The 25,536-nt window shown below is 36.9% G+C and overlaps 2 protein-coding genes across 8 annotated transcripts in view; one reads left to right on the top strand and one right to left on the bottom strand.

Annotated features, from left to right (window-relative positions):
* Positions 1 to 958: 958 nt before the first annotated feature.
* LOC121864604 (probable ATP-dependent RNA helicase DDX31) lies at positions 959 to 16,419 on the top strand. The gene is made up of 15 exons (XM_042363683.1): positions 959 to 1,073; positions 2,686 to 3,006; positions 4,304 to 4,462; positions 5,526 to 5,630; positions 5,758 to 5,978; positions 8,340 to 8,440; positions 8,743 to 8,918; positions 9,059 to 9,147; positions 11,450 to 11,627; positions 12,037 to 12,096; positions 12,507 to 12,697; positions 13,284 to 13,353; positions 13,738 to 13,837; positions 14,170 to 14,365; positions 15,099 to 16,419. Exons 1-15 carry the CDS (start codon positions 1,020 to 1,022, stop codon positions 15,238 to 15,240), a joined length of 2,163 nt encoding a protein of 720 aa, XP_042219617.1. The 5' UTR covers positions 959 to 1,019; the 3' UTR covers positions 15,241 to 16,419.
* Positions 16,420 to 18,149: 1,730 nt separating this feature from the next.
* LOC121864605 (torso-like protein) overlaps positions 18,150 to 25,536 on the bottom strand; it is a 42,657-nt gene continuing 35,270 nt past the window's right edge. For 6 of the 7 annotated variants that reach the window (XM_042363689.1, XM_042363684.1, XM_042363685.1 and 3 more), the window contains 5 exons: positions 23,955 to 24,159; positions 23,298 to 23,667; positions 22,424 to 22,625; positions 21,970 to 22,070; positions 18,150 to 21,368 (listed from right to left, as the gene is read on the bottom strand). In XM_042363689.1, the coding sequence (XP_042219623.1) occupies positions 21,121 to 21,368; positions 21,970 to 22,070; positions 22,424 to 22,625; positions 23,298 to 23,667; positions 23,955 to 24,146 (1,113 nt within the window). In that variant the 5' untranslated portion in view covers positions 24,147 to 24,159 and the 3' untranslated portion in view covers positions 18,150 to 21,120. The remainder of the gene's footprint in view (positions 21,369 to 21,969; positions 22,071 to 22,423; positions 22,626 to 23,297; positions 23,668 to 23,954; positions 24,160 to 25,536) is intronic. The other variant, XM_042363688.1, reaches the window with a different exon arrangement.

Genomic DNA, 25,536 nt, shown 5'->3' with positions numbered 1-25,536 from the left:
GTAATTTGTGAATTTAGGGATAAAGACGAGACCCTTCAGTTTTTCAGAGACGTGGCATCATTCCTTTAAGTAGAAAGTTTTGTTCACAGCAATACTGTGAAATAAAACGGTTTGTGTGCTTGGTCAATTGTTGATTGAAAATAATCATTCATCACTTCCTTGATGCCGTGGCTCACCGTTTCCCGCCATCTCAACAAATCACTCCGCCACCTGGACTGTATGAGTACCAATGCTGCCGGATGGTCTTACGTCCAGAAGAAACCCTCAAAATACATCATATATTAAGTTCTTTCTGCTTAATATACCTGGGGTCGGAGCCCCCCAGTAAGGAAGTTAGGTAAGGTTTGGTAGGTCTGTATGGCTAGGTTGGTGAGGTCTGTTTTTCATACCCACTAAGGTTAGGTTACATTTATTTTAGAAATAAATATTTTTAACATTTGCACAAACTACAAGTGTTCACTATAAAAAAACAAAAACAGTGAAATTGCAGCATTTTTAAAATCGTTTTCTATGAATTTCGGTTGCGGTTTAGTCATCAATAATTAGGTAACAAAATTTTTATGTACAGTTGATTTTGGTTCAATAGTTAACATATATTGTAAGTAAAATATATTACTGTATGGTACAGTAATAATTTTATACCTGTACAGTACTTAAAAGAAACTGGCTGAGATTTGAGACAGTGAACAACATGAAATGCTATGGAGATGTCTTTTTACTTTTATTCAAGCGGCTAACGAGCTAATTAGTGGCGCAGGGGATAAAGTACAGTTTTCAATTATTGGCTGGATAAAGTGGACGGTAATTGTTACTTTACTTATCCATCAATTTGTTCACACGATTATCTATTTTTTACTTATATATTTATGTATTTATTCATTTACTTGTCTATACTTGTATACTTTTAATATATAAACGAATTCTCGCCTAAGTGAACCGTATTTAATTATCTGAGCCAGTGTGAGGTAGACTGAGCCGCGTGGTGGAGTGGTCACAGCTGTCCTTAACCTTCACGGATAATGAGTGGTGCAGGCTTGACTTTAAACATTAGGGAAGGCGACAATCCTAACTGGGTAAGATTTCCACAAGTGATGTACAGTATGTGTTTATTAATTAAGGTACCAGTGACTTGGAACTGTAGCTTGAGAACCACTATGTTACCTTGTTCCCATTGATATTCACCATTGTAGTTTGACGTTTATTAGATATAATTGACCATAAGTTCACTCTGATTCAGCTTGTATATAGTGTAGTTGTACAATATACACAGATGGGAATTATTTGGGTTTGGTGACATGCAAAACAACGTTAAGCAGATCAATTTTCCCCTTAATAAATGGATAAAATACGGGAGTTATGTTCCCCAGACTCCCTTTACCCATGAATAAAGTTCCATATACAGAAAATCATTGCCATTTCTATAGAAAATAGTACATAGAACTACAGTACAGTACAGTACTAAGTTTGTATTGTTACTCACCAATGGGAGGAGGTGGTTGTGGTTGGTCTGACTACTTACCCAAATGTAGCAAAATGTAGCCGCAATGAAGTCAAATAATGGTCCTACATGAATAAATCGGGTTACCAATCACTTCTCGACTAGTATTTGGTGTCACAAGTAAAAGAAAATTGGAAAACTTACTTTAATCTGAGTTAATACATCGCGTGCATGTACCGAGGGAGCGAGGAATTACACAAATGTACCCAAATGTAGTCGCAATGAAGTCAAATGATGGTCGTACAAGCGTAAATCGGGCTGTGAATCACTTCTTGATTATTATTTGGTGTCATAAAGTCACAACAAATTGGTAAACTTAATTTAAGCTGAGTTGTGTTGTGTTAGGTTAGGTTAGGTACATGCACTTGATCTATTAACAAAGATTAAATTAAGTTTACCAATTTTTTGTGACTTCGTGACACCAAATACTAGTCGAGGTTAGGTTAGGTTAGGTTCGGTACATGCACTTGATCTATTAACTCAAATTAAATTATGTTTTCCAATTTTTTTTTTACTTTGTGACACCAAATACTAGTCGAGAAGTGATTGGTAACCCGATTTATTCATGTAGGACCATTATTTGACTTCATTGCGGCTACATTTGGGTAATTAGTCGGACCACTGGATGAACTATCTGCTCGAACGACTAGTAAATGGATAAGTGGTGAGAAAAAAAAGAGGTGTAGAGTTGTAAAAGAAATTGTGGAATTTGGAAGTGCTGTACAGTACTGTCATTTGCAATTCCTCAACCTGATTTGTGGTTATCTCAATACAGTATTAGGCAACAGAAGGTGATTTGGGAGCACAAGAGTTGTTAAGTACAGAATTACCAAATACACATCCATATACTGTATAGTATAGTACAGTATATTGTAATTGATGCATCATTGGAGAATACAGGAAGGAGCTCTAGAATGCGTATAGTACAGTAATTTTTGGTGTTATACTATGCCATATTAAGATTTTTTACATGAAGATGGTACTGTACTGTACTGTTTTACTTAGTGTAAGCAACGTTATTAGGAGAAATTTACTGCCCTAATGTATTTTTCTCAGTTTTGCCACAAGAATGAACTTTTGAGGAAAAAAAAAAGAAGATACAATAATTGTCTCCCAATAACTTTTCTCCCAAGAAAAAAAATATTAAGTGTCGTTGTTTTAATGGATTTTTTGTCTGTGCTTTGTAGGATTTCTTCAGGGATCACCGCAAGAGAGGCCGAGAAAACCACTCGGGTGATTCATCTGCAAAACGATTGCGGGATAATCCACTAAAGGGCAAGGAGAGAGATGATACGAGACATTCCAGTACTAGAAAGGTGGTCAGCGCCGATAATGGCACTGCCGAAGAAGAACAAGATAATACGTTCGAAGAAAAGCGCGAAATCCTGACATCGTTATTCACAGGAAATCCAGACATCCCTTACATTCTCCAGTCCAACATATCCAAAATGTCTGAGAAGGTCTTTTCTGAGGACTCCTTCTCCAGCTTGAAAATTGCTCCACAAATTGTGAGTACTGTACTGTATTGTTTTCTTGTTATTAATCCAGAATGTTGACTTTTATTGCTAGAAGTAATTATTTGTTATTGTTATATATTTTATTTTATTTTTTTGTCACCGGAAAGTTAGCCCCCAGCAATTTTTTACCTCACCTAATGATTATACACACTAATGCTTCCTGGGGGTTAGGTTATGTTAAGTTGGTTAATCTTAGGTGAAATAAGCTGGAGGCTAATCTTGAGTTACTACTGTATATCATTAGGATCTATACTGAATGGTATGAGGACAATTGGTCTGGTCTGGTTAGGTTAGGTTAGCTGTATGTAAGATCGAGCACTGGTGGGCAAGTGTTCAGGGGGCAGTTGTCGTAGAACCATACTCTACAGTATTATCTTTGATGCTGTTGGTCACCTCACACTGGTTTACCTATTGACTAAACTCCGCCCACTTTTGGCTTTTAAAGCAACTCTTGTATCCTTAGAGATACAAACATCATCATGAGGGGGGGTTACCTTCCAGGGCAGGTGTTTAATGTGGATGAGACTGGATTATTTTGAAGAAAAGTCCAGATAGAACAAACATTACCTAAGAGGAGAAGAGTGAGCCAGGTTTTAAGGCTGTATTTTAGGGTATAGCTGTACTACACATCCATTATTTTTTCATTTTTTTTACAATATGTTTGGTATCTACAAGGGTAAAGTTTGACTTCCTAGCAAGTCTCAGGAACCTAATTTGTTCATAAGTAGAGGAGCACCTGTACTGTGTATACAATACAGTTGAATGGAAGCTGCCGGTAAGGATACTGTATTTGTATGGTACTGTATACAGTGAACCTCTATTTAATGGACTATATGGAGAGGAAAATCCTTTATATCACAGGTCTGTTAGATGTGAAACCTCCATCTAACAAACTATACTGTACTGTATAGAGATACAAGTCCATTAGATGTGAAAGCTCCCATCTAACAGATTATATGGAGAGAGAAGCTTGTCATATGGAGGTGTTACTATACAGTACATCAGAGTGGCTGCTGTTTGTTAAGTATACTGTACAGTTAGATCATGATGTACAGGGTTTTCATTTTGGAAAATTTGCTGCAATGAAAAAAACTTGACCTGTGCTTTGATTATTAGCCCCCCCCCCAAAAAAATCATAAGTAATGATGAAAGTATGCTAAAAGAAATTATTGCTACCGGTATGATTCCTCCTAATCTTCATAAGCTCCTGTGTTTCCTAAAAGTAACAATTTATGTAAAAGTAAAATATTGAAACCGCACATCTTATCCTGGTAATTTCACTTTACAGATATCAAACGTAGAAAAGTTAGGTTTTACGTCGATGACAATGGTACAGCAGAAGAGCATCCCGGCTGTCCTGGCTGGGAAAGATACCCTGATTAAGTCACAAACTGGATCAGGGAAGACGTTGACATATGCCCTACCCATCATTCACAGCCTCATGATGGTAAGTGATGTGTCATCTGTGTAATTGTTAATATTATTTGTTCCATTCTTTGTGTACAGTACATTTATAATGTACTGTATTTGTTATACAGGTGTCCTCCGATTTACGATCTCCCTACCTACAATATTTTGCTTGAACGATGGTGATGTATTAAGACCGACCAACGCGGAATATGGACCACATCTCTTGGTGCACTTGTCAGCTGCGGTGTACCCACGCGCCGCCACCCGGTGCACTACAGTCCCAAGTTTTGTTCCATGGTGTTCACACATGCCCGTGATCGTGTTGCTCAATGATTAATTATCAGTCAGTATCAGTGTACAGTAGTTACTGATCATTATTATTTTTATTTATTTTTTCTGTACCTTACAGTGAGAAGACATCACAAACGCTCACATTGTACCCTATTTTGGTGGCTGTGAAGTGAATTTTGCTATGTTCATGAACATGATGTGAGCGGTGTCGGCCACAATAACGTTATCATGGTTCGCTCTGTTTTTGCGACAAGTGCTTACGCTCTGTTTTTTGTGGCTGTGAAGTGAGCAGTTTAACTTTGAAAATATCTGGGAAGGCCAAGGCACCCGGGAAAACTGTGTCTCTGGAGGTGAAGGTTGACATTGTGAAACCACTCCAGGCTCCCCAGAGGCTGTGTGGGAGTCAGAGTGACGTCTCCACTCCACCTTCAAGACTCCCCTTAGCCCTTGAAGGGGATTTGTAATGATGACCAGGCTTATTCTTAATGGGGTGGTGAGTGTTGTTTGCATGGGTTTTATCTACAGTACCTATAATATTAGTGAAGGAATTTTTTTTTTTCGATATAACATGTGGGTGTCTGACTGGCTGGGAAGGTATCCCATTGTACCTAATGTTATAATGATCCCGATTTACGATATTTCAACCTGCAATGTGTTTTTGAGGAAGGTAGCCCCATCGTAAATAGGGGGATACCTGTATACATATGGATGTGTTTGCGTATAATGTTGTTTTTATTAGCAGTAGTAGTACAGTCGTAGAAGTAAACACGTGTTCAATCCGGTACACTAATATAGATTCCTCTTTACAGCAAACCCCACATCTTCAACGAAGTGATGGTGTTCTCGCTGTAGTTATTGTACCCACAAGAGAATTGGCACTGCAGAGTTACCAGTGGTTTGAAAAATTATGTAAGGTATGGTTAAACTCACCAGTTTATTTATCATTTACATTAAGCAATCACATTGAATTATTCAATATATTCTTTAGTCACCTTTTCCACTTTTTCTCAACATAAAGTGAATTGATTCCCTGTTGTGTAGTCGTGTGTTTGGGTGGTCCCGGGATACCTCATTGGTGGAGAGAAGAAAAAGGCTGAGAAGAGTCGGCTGCGTAAAGGAATCAACATCCTCGTTGCCACGCCAGGACGGTTGATAGACCACCTGTATCATACCAAGTCCCTTAGTGTGGCAAATGTGAAGTATTTGGTGATTGATGAAGCTGACAGACTGCTGGACATGGGTTATGAGAGAAGTGTCACAAGGTAAGAATAATGTATTGTACGTTAAAACTGGGCTATAGAAAGTAGAGGCATGACATATAGCCAGTTGGTCTGGTCCTTTTTGCTATATTAAGACCTATATTGTCCAGTGTTAGTACAGGATAAAACTGGGGTACTCGAACAAAGCCTGCCATTTTTAGTAGGGTTACACTGGATAACACTTCTCACCTCTGTTCTAGGCTTGGTACTATTGAGCCCAGGACACTTTGGTTAGCGATACATGCATTACCACTTTACCACCAACATCCCTTAAAATATTGTTGTAGTGTACAGTCAAGTTAAGTTTAAGTTGAAGGTTCTCAGGTAATATATGACTCTTCAAGCTGTATATCATATTAGTGGTTTAGACAGACTGCAGCTCTGTGTCGTAGTTTTGCCAAAGATTCTTGGACCTTAAAAGATTTATTTTACAGATCTTCAGAAATTAAGGATCTCGTGAAAATTAGAAACCCCAGCTTATTTTACTTGATGATTAAATATCCTAATGCTAACCTAACTTACCACCACCATTTAGTGTTTGGGTGTATAATCATCAAGTGAAATACAGGAGGTCTTTGTTATAAGAGTATTCACTATCCGCAGTTTTGCAGTTAAGTGGTCAACTTTTTATGACCATCCACATCAAAAGTCCCCGCACTTAAGTGGATTTCACTCAAAAACTCAGAAAACTTCGGATAAACTCTGCGGATTTAAAACTCCCGATAAGATCTACGGATTTTTAGCTGAAGCGTTTGAAATTTCATCCTCTTCCTGGTGTCAAGCATGCACATACGTGTCTCTGCGTCAGTCTCCCGCTTTGTTTCGTCCAGACCAGTGCTGTGTTGTGTTTACTCCTGCCATTGTTGTGTCTTTTCATACATGTTGCGGTGAATTATTTTATCATTTTTGTAGCCATAAATTCCCAACCCAAACAGGGTGGTGCAGCACTCAGAAGGAAGCACACTAGCTATAGTATAGATGTAAAATTAGAAGTGATTAGGCAAACGAAGAGCGGCAGTGGACAATCCACCTAGTCTTGTTTCTTTTCCATCCTCCAACTAATCCTCCTCTCCCAACACCCACCTCCATCAATCCAATCAAGCAAACATCTCTGCCTTTGAAGCTAAGTAAATAAAAATATTTTATTATGTTGCCTCAACACCGACCCCAATGAACTTTAAGGACGTTAGATAACTTATAAAGTTAAATAATTTCTCAAAATATTGTGTTGTCAAATGTTTACAAAATGTTTCTAAGGTAAATTATTGTTAAAAGATATACGAAATTTTTTGAGTGTCGTGTACAATGTCATGGTCCCAATTTGACCTATTTCCATTATTTCTTATGGGTTTAATTCCCCGCTTTAACCCTTAGGCCCCGGATGACATTCCAGAATGTCCGAGTAGCGTGCCCTGGGTGACATTCCAGAACGTCTGCCTATTTTCCCGCCTTTTTTTTTATTATTTTTGTAAAAGTTTATTTTTTTTCACGATTTAACCCCATGGGGGGGGGAGGGTACTGCCTGCAGCACCCTAACCCGGGGCTTAAGGGTAAAGCGGATTAGTTATCAGAGGCGTTTTTCTGGTCCCAATTTACCACGGGTAACGAGGGCCCCCTCTACTACAGGCATACCTCAATAACCAACGCATATTGGGACCGGGAAAAGTTGGTCAGTGAATCAACGGTTATCAAAGCAATTAATCCCATAAGAATATAACATTCAGGGGGTTACGGACTGGCCACCCTCCAAAAACTCTCATCTACCCTTGATAAACCTTTTTATGTGTACTGTCAAGTAAGAAAGTAATGGAGATATATAAAGCAAGCATAATAGGCCTTAAATAAGTAATGTAAAGCATAAATTGGACTTATTAACTTGTGTTGAGGATGGTAGAGACAGTCTAGGGTGGTAAGTTCAAGTCTCTACTACTCTTTGCTGGTCCACCACTACTCTTATTACGCATTATCACATTACATCAAACTGCCTAAGTGGGGCATCTCAAGAGAAACTATCACTGGGGTGTTTAGGCGTGATTGCTTAACACACGAAGTCGAGACACATGGTAAGTGTAAACAAGAGCACAGAGGCAGGAATCAGTCAGAAGTAGCACGCAGAGCCCTCTCGTGGCAAGAATTCGTACCATGATAGCGCTTACCAAATTCAAAACAGCTCTTCCACTCCTCTCCTTATAATCAGATCTCCGGGGTATTTCCCCTGTATGTAATCGTTGATTATGCGAATCTGCAGTTATTGGTGGCATTGGTTTTTGGTGTACACCTGTTAAGTGGGGGTTTCTAATCTTCAAGAGATCCAAAACTAGTTAGTTTCAAGCTCAATGTTGTATAATTTTGCTCCTGTTTCAGCATCATCGAGACACTGACAGAACAACAGCCAGGGTTATCCAGGTCAAGACAGACTATAATGCTCTCAGCTACACTGTCTGCTGGAGTAGAAAAACTGGCAGGTGAGGATGATAAATATCAGTATAATATTGTTTACCTTTAAATTAATACAAGTGTGGTCAAGTATTTGGTATATATTTTTAAATAAGTGCTACAGATTATAGAAAGGTGATTATGGTAGTAAAAATTGGTAAAAGTTAATACTACAGTACTGTAGATTATTATAAAAGGATTGTTCAGTGATGTAAAGGATGTAATACTTTTAGTGTATGTATGCATGTAAAGATAAAATTCATATAAAACAGTAAAAGAGTGTATTTTAGAGATACTGTACTAAAAGACCCACTCTTTATTCTTATCATAGGAATGAGTCTCCTATCTCCTGAAGTGGTTGACATCAGTCATGAGGGAGAGGAGAGCAGTAGTCAGCTTACCTCTGAGGATCTGGCTACTCCAGAAAACCTCACCCACCATTATGTCTTGGTTCCTGCCAAACTCAGGCTTGTCACACTAGCCGCCTTTATTTTGTCAAAGTGTAAAGTTAGTACTATGGTTCATACGTAAATCTTATCTTTTTATTTCAACATAATACTGTTGATAACATAATGTGCATTACAAGTCCTATATCTTGTACTTTACTTGCTGATTACTGTATGTGTGATGTTATTTTTTCCCATTAGTTTGGGGACGAGAGAAAGATGGTCGTCTTCTTTGCAACTCAGGATATGGTGGATTATCACACAGCTCTCTTCTCCAAGATCTTGTCCAGGTGGGCAATATATATTTTGTGTCAACAAAGAAAGGTGTAAATTCACTAACTGTATTTGTACAATGGACTTCAATATACAGCTGCTCCTCGACTTACAATGGGGCTAGGGACCCAAATCCAGGTCGTAAGATGAATTGGTCTTAAGTCGAAAATGCTTAAATAATACATAGAAAATCTAAAATGGGTGTCTCTTTTTCTTCTCAGCACCACAAAACTCTCACTTTTAAGCTTGTCAGCCATTTTTAAGTGAATTACAAACGAAAATTTTGTCAGTACACAGCGCAATCACTAACGTTGGGACTCGAAAATACGTAATTTGACAAAATTTTGGTACGACTGAGGCAGTCGTATGTCCGGGTGGTCGTAGGTCGAGTATGTTGTAAGTCGAGGAGTAGCTGTATCGGTATTCGCTTTTTTCAGACTCTGAGGTGCTTTGGTCACCAGAAATACTAAAAATAAAAGACAAATTATGTAAGTACAGTACATATTTTAAGAAATGAGGAAGATTTGAAAAAAAATCTTATAACAGCACTTACTCACTGAATACTATACAGTGGTCTCAGCAGATTTGCTATAGGCTTACTGAGAACTAAGACACTTGAGTACATAAGCAGGCTGGGGCTGATCAAGTGTTGCCACATTCGTTAGTTTTATTGATTCAGTACAGTATTATTTCTCATATGATCGGCCTCTTATGGTTTAGGTTCATCATGATTAATAAAACATCTTCAATAATAGAGAAAAATAAAAAATATTATTTATACTATGACTTGAAAATAAAAGGGTAAGCTGTATCAGAAGATATTTACTCAGGATGCATTGGTGTGAGACTTTCAGCAAATAAGCTTACAGTAGGGTCACTATAACACTGTATAGTACAGCTCCTCCCCGACTTACGACCTACTCGACTTACGACCACCCGCACTTACGACCTGCCTCAGTCGTACCAAAATTTAGTCAAATTACGTATTTTCGAGTCCCAACGTCAGTACACAGACAAAATTTTCGTTTGTATTTCACTTTAAAATGGCTGGCAAGCTTAAAAGTGAGAGTTTTGTGGTGCTGAGAAGAAAAAGAAACACCCATTTTAGATTTTCTATGTATTATTTAAGCATTTTCGACTTACGACCTGGATTTGGGTCCCTAACCCCGTCGTAAGTTGGGGAGGAGCTGTATTTGATATGAAAATACCTTCCTAACAACATTATTTACTACCTTTGAGTGATACTTGGCTACTTGTACACTTAGACAACTGATTATTGAATAAATCAGGGTACATATGCAAATGCATAATACTATGCACTTCTATATTACTTCTTAAGCGATGATAAATACACTACAATAGTATTTATTAAGTATTACTGATAAATAAACTATAGTAGTATTTATTAAGTGATAAATATGCTACTGTACTAATTTACTAAGTGTTGAAGACAGACGTTGGGGTAAGCATGAGTGGTGAAGGAGCTCAGCCTATCAGCTATTTGGCCTTTGTAGACAAAACCAACAATTCATGGTGCTCAGTGGAGGATTCTTTTTTCAGGAAAGTTGAATCTTTTAGGATAAAATTTTATCAACCTGGCACCAAATGCACCTCAATTATATGAGAATTCTGGTGAAATTGCATAAAGACATGTTAAAGGGATTTTGGGGGTAGAGGGGGGGGGGCACCCAACTGCACATCCCCACCCCTTTGCCTGCTGCTCCCCGATGTACACTCGTCTGCCACAAGCAATGTACTCCTACACTTATTTGTTCTTATTTTTATCTGTATAGTACTGTACGGTATACAGTTTTCTCTTTATTCACAAGACAAATCCTGTGGTTACTTACGTATAACACTTTACAGTAAATAACAATCATCTCTGTGAAAAAAAGTTGATTTTTTTATTGTTGATGTAAGTCTTTTAATAAGCTTGTTAGACACTTAAAGACCTTGGTTGTTGAAGTACAGTAATAATATAAAAACATCTGATTTTCTTTAAACAGTTCAGATAAGCAGTGTTTTCTCCACCTCCCTTCCCAGCAGATACACTTTTTTTGAACTTTCACATTTTTTGGACTGGGATCTGCCCCAGTTTGTCTGATTTATTGTGGTTCTACTGTATTTTTAAATAAAACATATGAAACTGAATTCATAATACAGTACTGTAGCTGTAATGGAAGAGGCAGTAACTGGTGAAGGTGTAATTCAGAGCTGGCCATCAAGTGTTATTTTGCCATGGTTGTTTCTATGCTGATGTATGATGAAACATATACAGTATGTATATGCTGTATAGTGTAATGCATTATGTCACTTCAGATATGGTAAGACAACCAACAATAACTCATCTCTAGCCAGGCGGGCAGAGAAGGTATTAGCTGGTGAAGACGATGACGGGGAAGGAAGTGAAGATGAAGAGGATATAGAAGAGGATCCTTCAGATGACAGCGATGATCATATTCTCTTCCAGAAGCTACATGGCAGCATGACTCAGCAGGTAACTAATGTTCTATAAAGTTTGGATGACACAGAACATTAGCAGTATGCTGTACTGTATTGTAGTGTACATGCTGAATCTATTGTAAACCTGTGTGACCATTTTGCTAAATAAATATACTGTTCTGTATACCTGTTTATTCAAATATTTTTCTTTAAGATATTTTACTCCCAGTATGTGATTACTTTGTCACATTTCCACTTGACACTTAATTTTTGTTGGAATAATGCATTGAAAATTTTGGTTGATGTAAGATAGTGAAAAGAGGAATGTGATACAGTATTAAGAAGAAATGAAGGGAGGTTGTTATTGATTACTGCCATCCTTCACTTGGTGGGGAAGGCTTGTAAGGGTGGAAAATTTTTAATTTATCTCTAATATATTGATCCAGTAATTTATGGTTTTGCAGGATAGATCATCTGTGTTTAACTCATTCCGAGAAGCAACGGCAGGTGTCTTGATGTGCACGGTGAGTTATGCATGGGTTAAGTTTTGTTATAGGTTAATTTAATGTAAAATCTTTCAACTGAACCCCTGAAATAAGACGAATATTTAAGTAGGTGTTTTAGTGTACAGTGGCTGGTGTATAAGGGCTGTAGTACAGTGGTGTATCAAACTAAACACTTATCATCACATTATTGTACTTATTGGATTCATGATGACATGACCTTTCTGGGGATGAAACCCCATTGTAAAACTGGGGGTTTATTATAATGCTCTAAACTGGATATGTTTTGCTTCCCGGTGGGATTAACTTAGTAGTCATAGTGCTTGATACACTGCAAGCATTCAGGAAACTGCTTCTTTTCTCATATGGATGATACTTTACATAACATGAATTTTCCTTTCATAATCTAGTAGTTTTGTTGTTCACCACAGGATGTAGCATCTCGAGGTTTGGATATGCCGAAAGTCCGATGGATTGTGCAGTTCAATGCTGCCTGTACGGCTGCGGACTATGTGCATCGGGTTGGTCGTACTGCCCGTGTCAACGCTGCAGGGTCAGCCATTGCCTTCCTTGCTCCGGCCGAGGCACCATACATCCGGATGCTTGAACAACATAAAATTACGTAAGTGAAATACCCACATCTTATATGTCGTTAAATGTAAACCCTTGAAAACTCGGCATTTGATGTCTCGGAATTTCATATAATTTGGCAGTAGACAAAGTGGGCATAAACCTATTATATAAGTAAAGGTGATAAAGTTTTGTGTAGCCTTGAAAAACATGACTTTTTAAATGTCTGACTTTGGCCTTGTGATTTTATAATAGCTTTGGCTCAATGTCTGATCCAGACTCCCTAACAGGCAGTTACACCTATGGGATTCAGTTTAATTTTTATATGTCAGATAAGAAATGCTAACTTGTGTAGTAATGTGTGCACTTTGTCTTCATTATTGTTGCTTAGATTAAAACAAATAAAGTTTACTTAGTCCAGGACTTTTACACAATGGAATAACCAGCAGTGAATAAGATTATTTGATTTAACTAAGTTCATTTAATGTAGACCATTGATGAGAATTACTTCATGGGTTCTGAATACAGGGATTGCCCCAGTAGTTACCCCTACATACTGTATTGTCAAATTTTCCCTCAACAAACTTTGTACTGTATAAGTCACTAATTGGTAGATTAAACTCCTCATCATGTTGCAGGTTGAAGGAAGTGCTGATGCAGAAGGTACTCAAGAACCTCATGTTACCAGTGGACAATGCTTCGTATAGGGTATGTTGCACTCTTTATTGACATGTTGAACAAATATCTCTTGCTACAAATTAACAACTCAAACATTATCTCTGACTTGCACACACACACATATGTGCAGTTGCCTTCACATGAACATACCATGGCCTGGGAATGTGTGAGGGCACAGGTACGAGATGTGGTAAATGGTTAACGAGAAGTATTGTAGGGAAGGAGAGAGAGAGAGAGAATCTACTTCATGTATCAAGATTGTGTTTTTAAGATTAACCAAATTAAGGGTAGAAAACTTTCTAGAACCATTCTTATGATATTTTAGTATTTAGGGAGAAGTTTTGGAATCTTTTGTAGTTGAAATAAATTATAATAAAAGGAATTAGGCAGTAAAGAAATCCTCTCCTTTTACAGCCCCTCACCCAATCATATGAAGAAGCAGCTACCAGCCTTCAGGTTCAAGTAGAGAAATTGTTACTTAGGGACCACGCCCTTCATATGGTGGCAAAGAAAGGTATGAATAAAGTTACTTCAAGGACCCCCAACAGTCCATTATAACTAGTAAAGATTTTTATGCCTGAAACAAAGAATGGATGTTGAGAACTATTGAAAATTGTGATGACAAGGACTTTCATGAAGGCTGTGTCATAGAATTGCAAGAGTACTGTAATTACTATAAGTTTTTAATGTGGGGGTGAGATTGAATCCATTAAAGTAAGTCAACATTTTTTATCATTTTGTTTCATTTAATTTTCAGTAACCTTTTATATCACTCTTATGAGGATGCAGGAAAATGTTTTTAACTTGACGACTTCTTTTTAATTTATTCAACTTTCACACTTTCAGCATATGTTTCGTTTGTTCGCTCCTATGCATCTTACCCCAAAGAAGTGAGGGAAATGTTCAACTTTAAAGCCCTGCACCTTGGTCACTATGCCAAAAGTATGGGACTGAGAGACACTCCAGCAGCCCTAGGAGCCTCAGCAGCATTCAAGGCCAAGAGAGAAATGAAAGAGAAGAGAGAGAGAAAAGAGAACAGAAAGTAAGTTATTGAAATTTGTACTATACTGAATTAACATTAATAATTACTGGTTGTAGTCAAATGGGCCCAATCCAATGGCTAGGTTAGGTTGGGTTCTTGGAGGACTTAAGTCTATAAGGACTAGAGACCCATCTGGCCAGTCAACAGCATACTGGTCAGTTTGTTATGAAGATGATAAGAGTTATGATAAATTATAATCTTATTTGGGGAGACTTTATTTGTATGTTTTTATTTATTTTGGTATTTAAGTAACTTTTGTCTGGTGAAGTAGAGAGTGGAATTTTATGATGACTTTCGTAAACGTTGATATTAGAAGTAGAAATTATGCTGCGTGCTTGTACGTGTGAAAGCTGTTGCCTACCTGAATTTTGGGCTAAAGTTATTGTTCTTGAAGCTCTCTCTCTTTTTTTTTCCTATGGTCTTTAATTCATTGTAACAGACAATATTTGTGGTAGTGTTCCTCAGTATTCACAAGATCCTTTGGATGCTTGGTTTCTGACCCCTCATACTACTTTTTCTCAGTGACCTTGATATTTATTCATCACTAGTAACTAAATTTATCCATCTTATTGCCTTATTAACACTTAGTCATCCTGATGTTTCTTCACTGGTAAATACAGATGAAAGATAAAAATTGTAGGAGTCTGGTCGAAAGAACCGACTTGTCTTTATTTAACAGTGGTATTGGAAACTTAAATTTCTTTTGTTTATTAATTTTGATGTTTGTTCACAGGAGAATTAGGGTGATGAACCAGAGGTGCGGAAATTTACCCAAAACTGCCAGTATGTCCGAGTTTGACAGCGGTTTGGAAGGCTTATCCAAGATGGTGAGGAAGAAGGGCCTGGTGAAGAATAAAGCCAGATTTAAGAGATGAAATTAGAAAATATTAAAATAAACCCTAACATATACTGTACAGTACAATATGTTAAATCATTTGCCATCATAATGTTGAGATAAAATGTGATGACTGAAGTTTGTATTATGAATTTCTTTTGTAAACAGTTTCTTTTAATGATTATTTATACATTAAATATGGTAAACTTATTGATAGCAGTTTTATGAAATTATATGATGGAAAAGATGTTACATTTGTTGTTTCGTTACATTCATTTTAAAACCTGAATATTGTATTTATTATGAACATGCATTAAGAATATGGATAGATAAATACTTGTTTTAGTGTTGACATTTTAGCCTTGACAGATATTCCGTATCATTGATGGTGTAGTATAGTGAGTCATTTTCATTTTTATCATGGAGAAATTATATCGTATACATTTTTGTCACTGCATCTGTAATTACTGAACATCTACTCATTCATCATCTTATATTTTATGTGAGGAGATAGGTAGGTGTTAAAATGTGTAAAGTTTGATACTGTACCGTTAGTTAAGATGTGAACTCGCATACCTGGGAACTTTCTGGCAACTGGTGGACTTGTGACCTTTTCCATGCCAAGTTGGTCATTCTTAAGATGAGTGCAGAGGGGGGGGGGGGCTGACATGACAACCATAAGTAAACAGTACATGTAATATTGCAAAGATAACAAATTATTGGTAAAAAAGGGTTTTATGTCACAAACAATCCCACAGGTAACATTCATATCCTTCCTGTAATAAATTTTGAATGATAATACAGAAACAGAATTAATACAGATATGGACATTGTCCTCTGTGCAAGGTAATAGGTCCATATGCATAATGGACTTATTATAAAGGTCACCTATTATCCACAGAGGTAATTATAGACAAACTTCTTGTTGAGTTTGTGTCATATAGATCTTGGCAAAGTACATCAGAGGAGATTGAGTATATGCTGTGTTGTTTGTTTATAGTAGTAAATATGAGTTCTTGTAGCCATAGTCTGTCAAGACCCTTCATCTAATTGAGGTTTTTGTCCCATGGAACCTGAAAATTTCAGATTTTCTTTGTGTTTTGTTGTCCTCAGTTGTGAGTTAATTGATATTACTGTAATGCATTGAGATAGTTCAAAATTGTGAAGCAGAATAACATGTCTTTATCTATAGTATAAAAATGAATAATCATTGATATTTTATTATGATATTCTTTGCCTTGAAGATTTACTACTGTAGCCGGTTGTATTGATGTATAAAGTGACGAGTATAACCAGATACATTTGAGTCGTAATAATTCACGAAATACAAATTCGCTGGTACAGCTGTGGAAATGTGTTCCAACACCCTGTGGTAACATGTGACTCCAAACGGCCAACCTATAAAGACCTATAGCAAACCTATCCACCAATCATGTCCAATTTTACGTGACCAATACCCATTCATTCATAAATAGTGATACTACTACCGAGACATTGCCGTTTGGAGACACTGGTTACTATGGGGGTGTAGGAACACATTTCCTCAACTGACTGTACCTCTATTGTGGCAGAATTTAAAAATTTTGTGGTCAAATAGTCCTAATCGCAACAAAGCGCTGGCTGCTGAAGTGTTTATTTACATAAGAAATCATAAAATTTGTGGAAATATTTTAATGTTCTAATTTGACTTACAGATAAAGAAATTATAATATAAATATCACTTCAATGCTCTAATGTGACTTAGAATATAAAACTATAAAATAAAAGTGGAAAGTGAACTGCTTGTGGGAGGCAGGACAGTTCCCGAATGTTTGGTGCCCCTCTGACTTCATTAATACATTATGTACTTTCACCACAATTCCCATATTAATAAGTTTATTTGGTACCGGGTTAATTAAACAATATCATAAAGTAATAAATTCTCTCATACAATAAAACACATTCAACCCCAGATGAGTTATTATTTGGTTCAGGTATTAAATTCCTGATTCTTTGTTGATGCACTGTATTGCGGTCACAGCCAGCCTGGCACTTGCCTGTCTTGATGTTGGTATATTGGCATTACCTGAACAAAATTATGAGAAAGGAAGGAGCTGTTATATAATTTAGAACTACTTTTGGTACAATATAATATATATTTGTTACAGCATTTATTTTTTTATTATGTACGATGCTTATTGTTTATTAAAGCAGTTTTAGAACAGTTTATGGACATTTCTTGGCCTCTGGTACCAAACTAATTACAGTACAGTATTTCTATTTAAATCATTTAAACTATAATTCACTATGTCTTGTGGTACCTAACCCGTGAATTATTGAGACTCCACTGTAGATACTTTGAGGCCTTACGGAAGATCATCACAGCAGAACAAATTATTTAAGACTGGTAAAATGATAGTTTGTGTTGTGCATGATTCAGGTTACCCTTTGCCTCAGTAGGAAAGGGCTTATGGAAAACTTTTTGAACTGTATTGTGTAAAGATGAGGCACTCCAGCTAACCAAAACTAACCCCCTCCCCAGATGGCATTAGGGTGTTTATTCATCAGGTAAAATATAAGCTGAAGTGCCTAATCTTCATGTCATGTTGTGGAAAGTGTTGTTGTGTTCCATCTCATGTAAGGAGTAGTTGCCTCAGTTTTGAACTAAATTTGAAGGTGTAAAAATGGGGAAATAAAATGTTCTTCCATTAGAGATATATGTGTAAAGTTGTCCTTGGGATATATATTAAAAGAGAACATGTGTAATAGATGTAAGTTTTGTGGTTTGTTCACAGTACATATAGATTCAGTCCCTGTATAACACCAACTTGATGTGTCGCTCATTGGTTAGGATAAAAAGTATCTGATAGATTTAAACAACTGTAAATGTTCTGCTCTTCACATGTAGCTGAATGAACTGTGCACAGGATATATATTTCTTCTAGAGGATAGGAAAATTAAACCACACAATGATATTGACAATGTATAACAAGTTTTACAAGCCATAGAATTTCATTACAGGAAATGAGTGACCTCCAAAAATGGGGAAATGTTGTATCAGTGTTGGATGGTCAAAATTTTATCTTTGTGTATGAGTCAGGTTACTGAAACAGCCAACAGTAATAGCTGGTGTGATTCAGTGGTATAGTCCACTTCCCACTAACACTGTCAGACCTAAACAGTAGTCTGTGTTGTAGACCTGGAGTGAGAATATTGGACCACACCACTAACAGGTGAGATAACATATTTTATATTCATTTGTAAGGAGAATGTAGAATTTGTTTAAAATTTCCACTGAATTGTTATTTAAATCAACCCCATAAATGGTATTCATGGCAAAAAACTACTGAATTGCACCATGGGAGCATAATGGCAGTTTAGATATGACAAAACAGTGAGATTCTATAAAATCAAAGAGTAAATTTCTTTGTTGGAACTTTCTTGAGTGGCCTTAAAGCTGGCAAGACATTATTTCTGCACTGAAACCAATCTAGATCACCTTAGGGGCACTCATCTTATATTGTAAGCAGAAACATTTTGGGAAATTTGATCATAATTTTAGCCACATCTTTATCATAGTTCCCGCCAAAGAGTTGTACAAACAACACACCACTCATCATGGTGCATCACATAGAACCATATTTTGAAAGCAGTGTGCAGTTGATGACTACTGTAGTCTGTATAAAATCAAACAAACCATATTTCACCAAGGAAATGTAAGGTTGACGTAAAGCGCCACAGTACTTGTTGTCACAGGTTAGTAAGCTGTATATTTACTGCTGTATCCACCAAAATTCATCCAGTTAGTTAGTATAAATGCTACTTTGCAGCAAAGTATTCAAAATCTTTCTATTACCTGTATAACCATTATAATAGGCATGATATTTGTAGTAATTATGGATTTCTTTCTTCATTTATTTTATAAAGGATTATTTTTGACATCCAGAATAATGGTTACAATTGACAGAAAAATTAACTTAATATTAGTACAGTAAAGTATTCTGAGATAGGAAATAATTTTCTCTGTTGTATAAAATGGATGGATAGTGAAAAGATGGTGGAAGGTGTGGGAAGACTGAGATGTGGCGCATGTGGATGAAACAGGCATAATAGAGTTTAGAAAATAGTATAATGAAGATTGAGGGTGTTTGATAAAACAGGATTTGTTTTTGTGTGCTTGCGATTAAGAGGTACTGTATAGCAGCTGGAAAGAACATAAGAAGATACTGTATTAAGTTGGTCATAGTGGATAAGGGCTTGCAAGATTGTTGATATAGTAGAGTAAAGCCCGGATCATGCTAGCCCATTTTGATGGCCGTCTCTGATGTAGTATTGTACAGTACAGTATAGCCGTTGATGATGTAACAAAAACGGTGTTCCGTTCAGGCAGAGAAGTTAAAAGGTAAACAAACATGGATGATGATAACCTTCGCTATGCCTTCTTCCTCACAGCTACACTCGGGACCCCAGCTAAGAGAGAATGGTCAGGGCAGTTAATAATTGAGAGGCCACTTTATGTTGAATTTAGACGCTTATTGGGGAGAGTGAAACAGATTGTGCCTGTTTCATTTTGTTTATTTATTTAGTTAGTTATTATATATTAAGATTAGGTTGGGTTAAAACTCATTTCCACAGAAAGTGAATATCACCTTTGGAAAGAGGAGTAAAATCCCTCCAGAAAACATGCTTTGTGCAGTGGTGTTGTATTGTACCTCTATAATCTGTATACTGTATTGACATTATATTAAGCATTTTCGTTCCCAATATGAATATACTGTATACTATATATAAATTTTAAGGGTATTTATATTAGTTAAGCTCAATTTCATTGTTATTTGACTAAATTTTTTATGTGAAACTTTGACTAATTTCAGCAACACATACTAGGTAGGCACCACTGCTTTCCGTCTTGACGGGGAGATGAAAATAGGTTATCTCACCCACGTCGATGGGCACGTTAGAAATGAGCAGAGACCATTTCATGGCTCACACATGACGTCCACTAAATGGGCTGGTATGTTGTGGAAAGAAAATTGATATTGAGATTGTTAAAATAATATATTTGAGTTATGTAAAAGGAAAGATAAGTGAACAACAATTAGGAAGAGAGACGGTAGTGTTGCTCATCTTATGCTGTCAACAAAGGTGCCACCAGATTACAGCTGACTGGAAGCAGCTACTTAAGAACAGCTGACACAAAAAGCAGACCAGGAACAGTTGAATTAGAACAGTTGGCTCAAATCAGCAACAGGTATCCCAGACCAGGTGACTGGAACCAGTGGGGCAGGAACAATAGATTGGCAACAGTAAGGTGAGTAATATAAAGACAAACTGTACGTACTCTGATAAAGTTAGAATATTGAGTTACAGCTATGGAAGTTTCCTAAGACAACATTGAAACTTTTCCATGAGAGCCAGAAGTTTTCCAGCCTTATTGGCCATTATCTTAGTCACGGAAATAACTCTTATGTATGTAGTACAAAATAGAATCTCCATATGTATAACGAATAAATGCTTTTTAGGGCTAGTGTACTATTAGTGTTGCAGCTGTTATGTTGCCACAAAAAAGTAACCTGGAAATTTTTAACTTACCTACTGATTTGCTTGTTGAATGTTTTTCTTTCTAATACCGTATTGGTTTTTCACATAAATGGTTGTGTTATCTTTAAATCATAATTTGTTCTTCAGTAAACACTTAAAGATACTGTTTATCTAATTGTTAGACTGTATGTGTATGCCATAATTTTGTCATGTGTATTAATATATACTGTATACTTGGTAAGTAATTTATTGATGTGCTCATCATAGTCTCATAGTTCCTAATTTACAGTTTAAGTGGCCGTTTATCATCTTTAACTCACTACTTTTCTTTTAATTTGTACTTTAAGATCAATATCCTGTAACACTACATCCCGTAAGCTTTTGATGTGAGCATAAATGTCTACATAGTGACATAGTAGAGGGAGAGAGTGTTGTCCAAAACCTCGCCCAGCCACCGTCTCTCTGGAGACTTGGGAACAATTTTGGTAATCTTCTCTAATTTTAGGCTGAGGACCACTTCACCTTCCAGTTCCTCCAGTTTCTTCTCCAGCTCTTGGTTCTTGAAGATGGAAAAAATACTTTGGTAGAGGCGGAAGTATGTTATAGAGGTCAGCTGGTTGCCGACCATGTCTTCAAACTGATCGTTACCTATGAGAGGAAATAACTCATTTTACTATCCTTGTATGGTGAAAGAACAACAGTTTCACTATGCAATATGTATACTGTACTCTTACAGTATAAGCAATTAATCTGAGAATGCTCAAAAAGTTCTTTAGTGAGGTTATGTGTGCATGTTATTATACTCCCCCACCATTGGACGTTTCTTTTTTAGCATATTTTGCAAAATCAACTACGGTACTGTATTACCAAACAAGTAAAGTGACTGTACAAAACACAAGTTTAAAGGTAGTCCAATCATTTAATGTGAATAAAGTGGGGAAGTATTGAACTCATACAAATTAATTTCTTAATATTTACAGGTGAAGAAACAGTGTTACTGGGTCATCCTTAATATGTCTTATCTCACATTTTTTCTCCACCATTTATCAGCTTACTAGGAGCCACTTGGATTGTTTTTATGAACATTATTTTCGTGCTCGTATAGGAGGAAATTGAAGTATCTGGAGAAAACCTGCAATCTTTAAAAGATTTACAGTGAATAACACCCTTCTCATACCTGACTTTGGCTGAGGATTGAGCCTGGGATGCAGTAGCGAGAGGTAAGCACACTACAGTATACATCACCCACCTGAGGCTAATTTGACCCTGCCAGCGTGAAGGGCATAGTAAGGTGTGAAGTAATGCTCCATCCTGATCAACTCACTTTGGCTGCTGTTTAAAGACAAAGTACTGTATATAAATTATAAACAGGTTGAACACTATATTGCTATTTTTCTACATATAAATGGATGTTAAGGAATATTGGTTGTATTCATTTAGAACTCTTGGATTCCAAGCATATTAACATAACCTCTGTTATTGTCGGGGAGCCTATGCATTTACAATATATGTCTCAGAATTACCGGGTAACTTACTATATTATTGTTACATTATTATTATTTTGTATTATTATTAATTTATTATTATTATTATTATTATTATTATTATTATTATTATTATTACCTGGATTAGTAATGACTTAATGAAAGTTCATCAACAAAATTGCTTCAATAAAATCCTGTACAGTACAGTACAGTAATTACCTCTGACTCATGGCAAAGTTGTTCTTCAGTTCTCCATAGGTTCTCTCCCCAAACACATACACTTGGTACATGATATCTCCGACCTCATACTCAGTAATCACATGAGTCCCGTAGAGGTCGAGGAACTGGTTCACAGACTCAGATGAACCGATCCTTATGTCATTCACAGCGCTCTTGAAGTTGGGGGTTAGTGTGAGACGCCCTGTAATGGGGGACATAGGAAGGTTACACAGTATATATATATATATATATATATATATATATATATATATATATATATATATATATATATATATATATATATATATATATATATATATATATATATATATATATATATATATAGCCTATATATATATATATATATATATATATATATATATATATATATTATATAATGGTGTTCATGAAAAAGTAGTAAAAAATAAATGGTGTAGGAATAGTACCTATACAGTACAGTATCAGTAATACACAAAAACAAAAGATATATTTCCACCTATAAATTGGCATAATGTGTGTACAGTACTGTACTAGTATAATAATCAGTAGTTAATGATTGTTGGGGATTATTAGTTAACTACAATATGAATGTTGGTTATTTTAAATGAAACTGAAGTTTAAATTTAATTTACAAAGCTAATAAGTGGATTTAATAATGATGTGCATAAAACTGCAAAGACTTTAGAAAAGTTATTAATAATGAACCAAATTCATGCACCAGGGTCAAAGATACTTGTACTATAGTAGTATAAATACATATGATATTGAAAAAAAATTTAGCAGAATAATTAACCCAGTTTATATTCTATTGGTATCAACCTTATGCACGTTGGAGTCAAGGAAGCATAACAGATAGTTATGAGGACCTGCTCACCGTCCAGTGTGGACCGCCTGTTCCGGCGGAAGAGACGCACCAAAACGAAGCTGTACTCAGTGGAGAGGAAGGTCGGGTGAATGCCCAGGTGCTGCGCCTTGGTCTTGGTGGCGAGAGAAGTGATGAAAACCCTGTGGGGCTCTGGCACTCCCTCTATATAGAAGTTGTCAAAATAGGCGGTGAGGAGGTCCCGTACGTCGTCGCAGAAGTCGATCAGAAAATGTTGGTCATAGCCGTGTCGGTCTGTTTGGGTTACCTGATGTTGCTGGTTGCGGCGTTTGGTCTGTGATGCCCAGTATGAGTTCTTTTGGAAGACCTCAGCCGTCTTATCCCGGAACAACCAACTGTTGTCATATCGATGTGGGAACACCTGGAAATCACAAGGTCGCGCTATACAGTTGATGGTAAGCCTGAAGAACAGATGCAGTAATTTATTGGTGATACAAAACTTGAAGAACATGATTTGTTGGTGACAACCTGAAGAAAATTATTATTGGAAACACAACCTGAAGAACTGGATGCACTTGCCATTTTTGTTTATGCTTGCTAACCAGGTTAAGAGCATGGGTGGAAGACCAGACTCAGCGCTACATGTGCTGCTGTATACTGTATACTGTATTATGTTAGTGTCACACACAATGTTACCGTCAGCCTCACCTTGATGGAGAGTGTCAGAAAGCCATATCTTGGGAGAAGGTTGAGCGACCTCCCGACCTTCAGGTAGTCGCTGGATGTTATGATGTCGTTGTCCTCGTCAGCGTCGCGGGTGGTAGAGTTCTTGGACTCTCCACACAGCACACACACAGCCAATATCAGCGCAGCCCATGACGTGCCCACGCCTACGCCCATCACAGAATCGCAGCTGTGAGCAGAGGATGGTAGTGACCAGGTGAGCTATGTGGGTAGTTATGTATATCTTCATAATATACAGTATTGTGTGTATAGCCTACCGTGGCACTACACACACACACACATTTATTAGGAATTATAAAACAATGTCAAGCAACAGAAATTTAGACGCTTACCATAGTTTCTAATATTCAGTTCAAGTTTTGCATCATTGCAGTGAGAGAGAAGTTCTGAACCTCTCCGGACTCATGACTCAAGACCTCGCTCACATTACTGTACCAAGGTGGGGCTGACCACCTTCACGGTTCACCACCCTCGTCACTGGGCAACCTTTGTTACCCAAGGTGCTCTGAAACCTTTCCGTCAGATAATATATAATTATATATCATAAAATTGGTCAAGCAGAAAAAATGGTCACGGATCCTCTCTGGTTTACAGTTATCTCGAGGATTTTCAGTGTGTTAAGACGACCAGAATACGTCAAGGGCTCAAAAAATTAGTCCTGTTAATTTTGAATACGATAAGGGATTACCTTAGGGGTTTAAAGTTTTTAACTAAATTTTTTAACCCATAAACACTTTATAAATCTCTGAACTTGTCCCCTAAAGCTTCGGAAATGCTCGAGACTCAGGCTGGTTCATCTGAAGTTTCGATAAATAACATACGAGTCCCCAGGCAGTGCAGCACTGTAGGCATTTCCCCAGTCACCACAACAACAACATCGCCGGCGCCGTGTGCGAGTTGTAGGAAACAAAATGCTAAAGCCTTCCCAAGAACAGTTCTCCGTTTATAATTTGTGGACATATACAACAGTGAGGAGTGTGGGTGTATCCCTTCAAGCACAAACAAGTTGGCAGAAATTTATTGGTTAGAAAATCTTGGATTACACTTCGAGTACCTGTTGTTGTCAGTTCTTCAAGCTCTATTAATGTGTTTCTTGATAACACACACTAGGCTGTTACAGTCTAAGGAAATGGATGATTGCTGTTAACGGGAAATTATTAATGACCATATTGTGAACCGAAATCAAGTGGTGTGTCAGCCGTGTTAATAAACGGAAGTAAAGTGTATCTTCAATTAGAATCACAGACGAGCATTGACTGAAGAAAATTGGCGAATAAAGTACCACCCATGTATCCTGAGATGAGGTGAGTGACTGTACAGTACTTGGTTTGTTGGAGATTTTTGAAGTTATTTCATTAGCTACATTCAGGCCTCCCAGTGCTCTTGTATTACTGGTCACAGTTTAAACAAGTAATATTGTAGGTAATTTTATATATTAAAATACTTGAAAAATATACATTTCTGACGGACAGGTGTCTTAGAATAGTCTGAACTATGCGAAAAACAATTTTTTTTATGGAAAAGTCGAAACCTGGTTACCATCATA

Source organism: Homarus americanus, unplaced genomic scaffold (assembly GCF_018991925.1).
Source record: "Homarus americanus isolate GMGI-L3 unplaced genomic scaffold, GMGI_Hamer_2.0 scaffold57965, whole genome shotgun sequence".
NCBI classification, from domain to species: domain Eukaryota; kingdom Metazoa; phylum Arthropoda; class Malacostraca; order Decapoda; family Nephropidae; genus Homarus; species Homarus americanus.
Note: the sequence above shows the minus strand (reverse complement) of the source record. Positions and strands in the feature narration are given on the sequence as shown.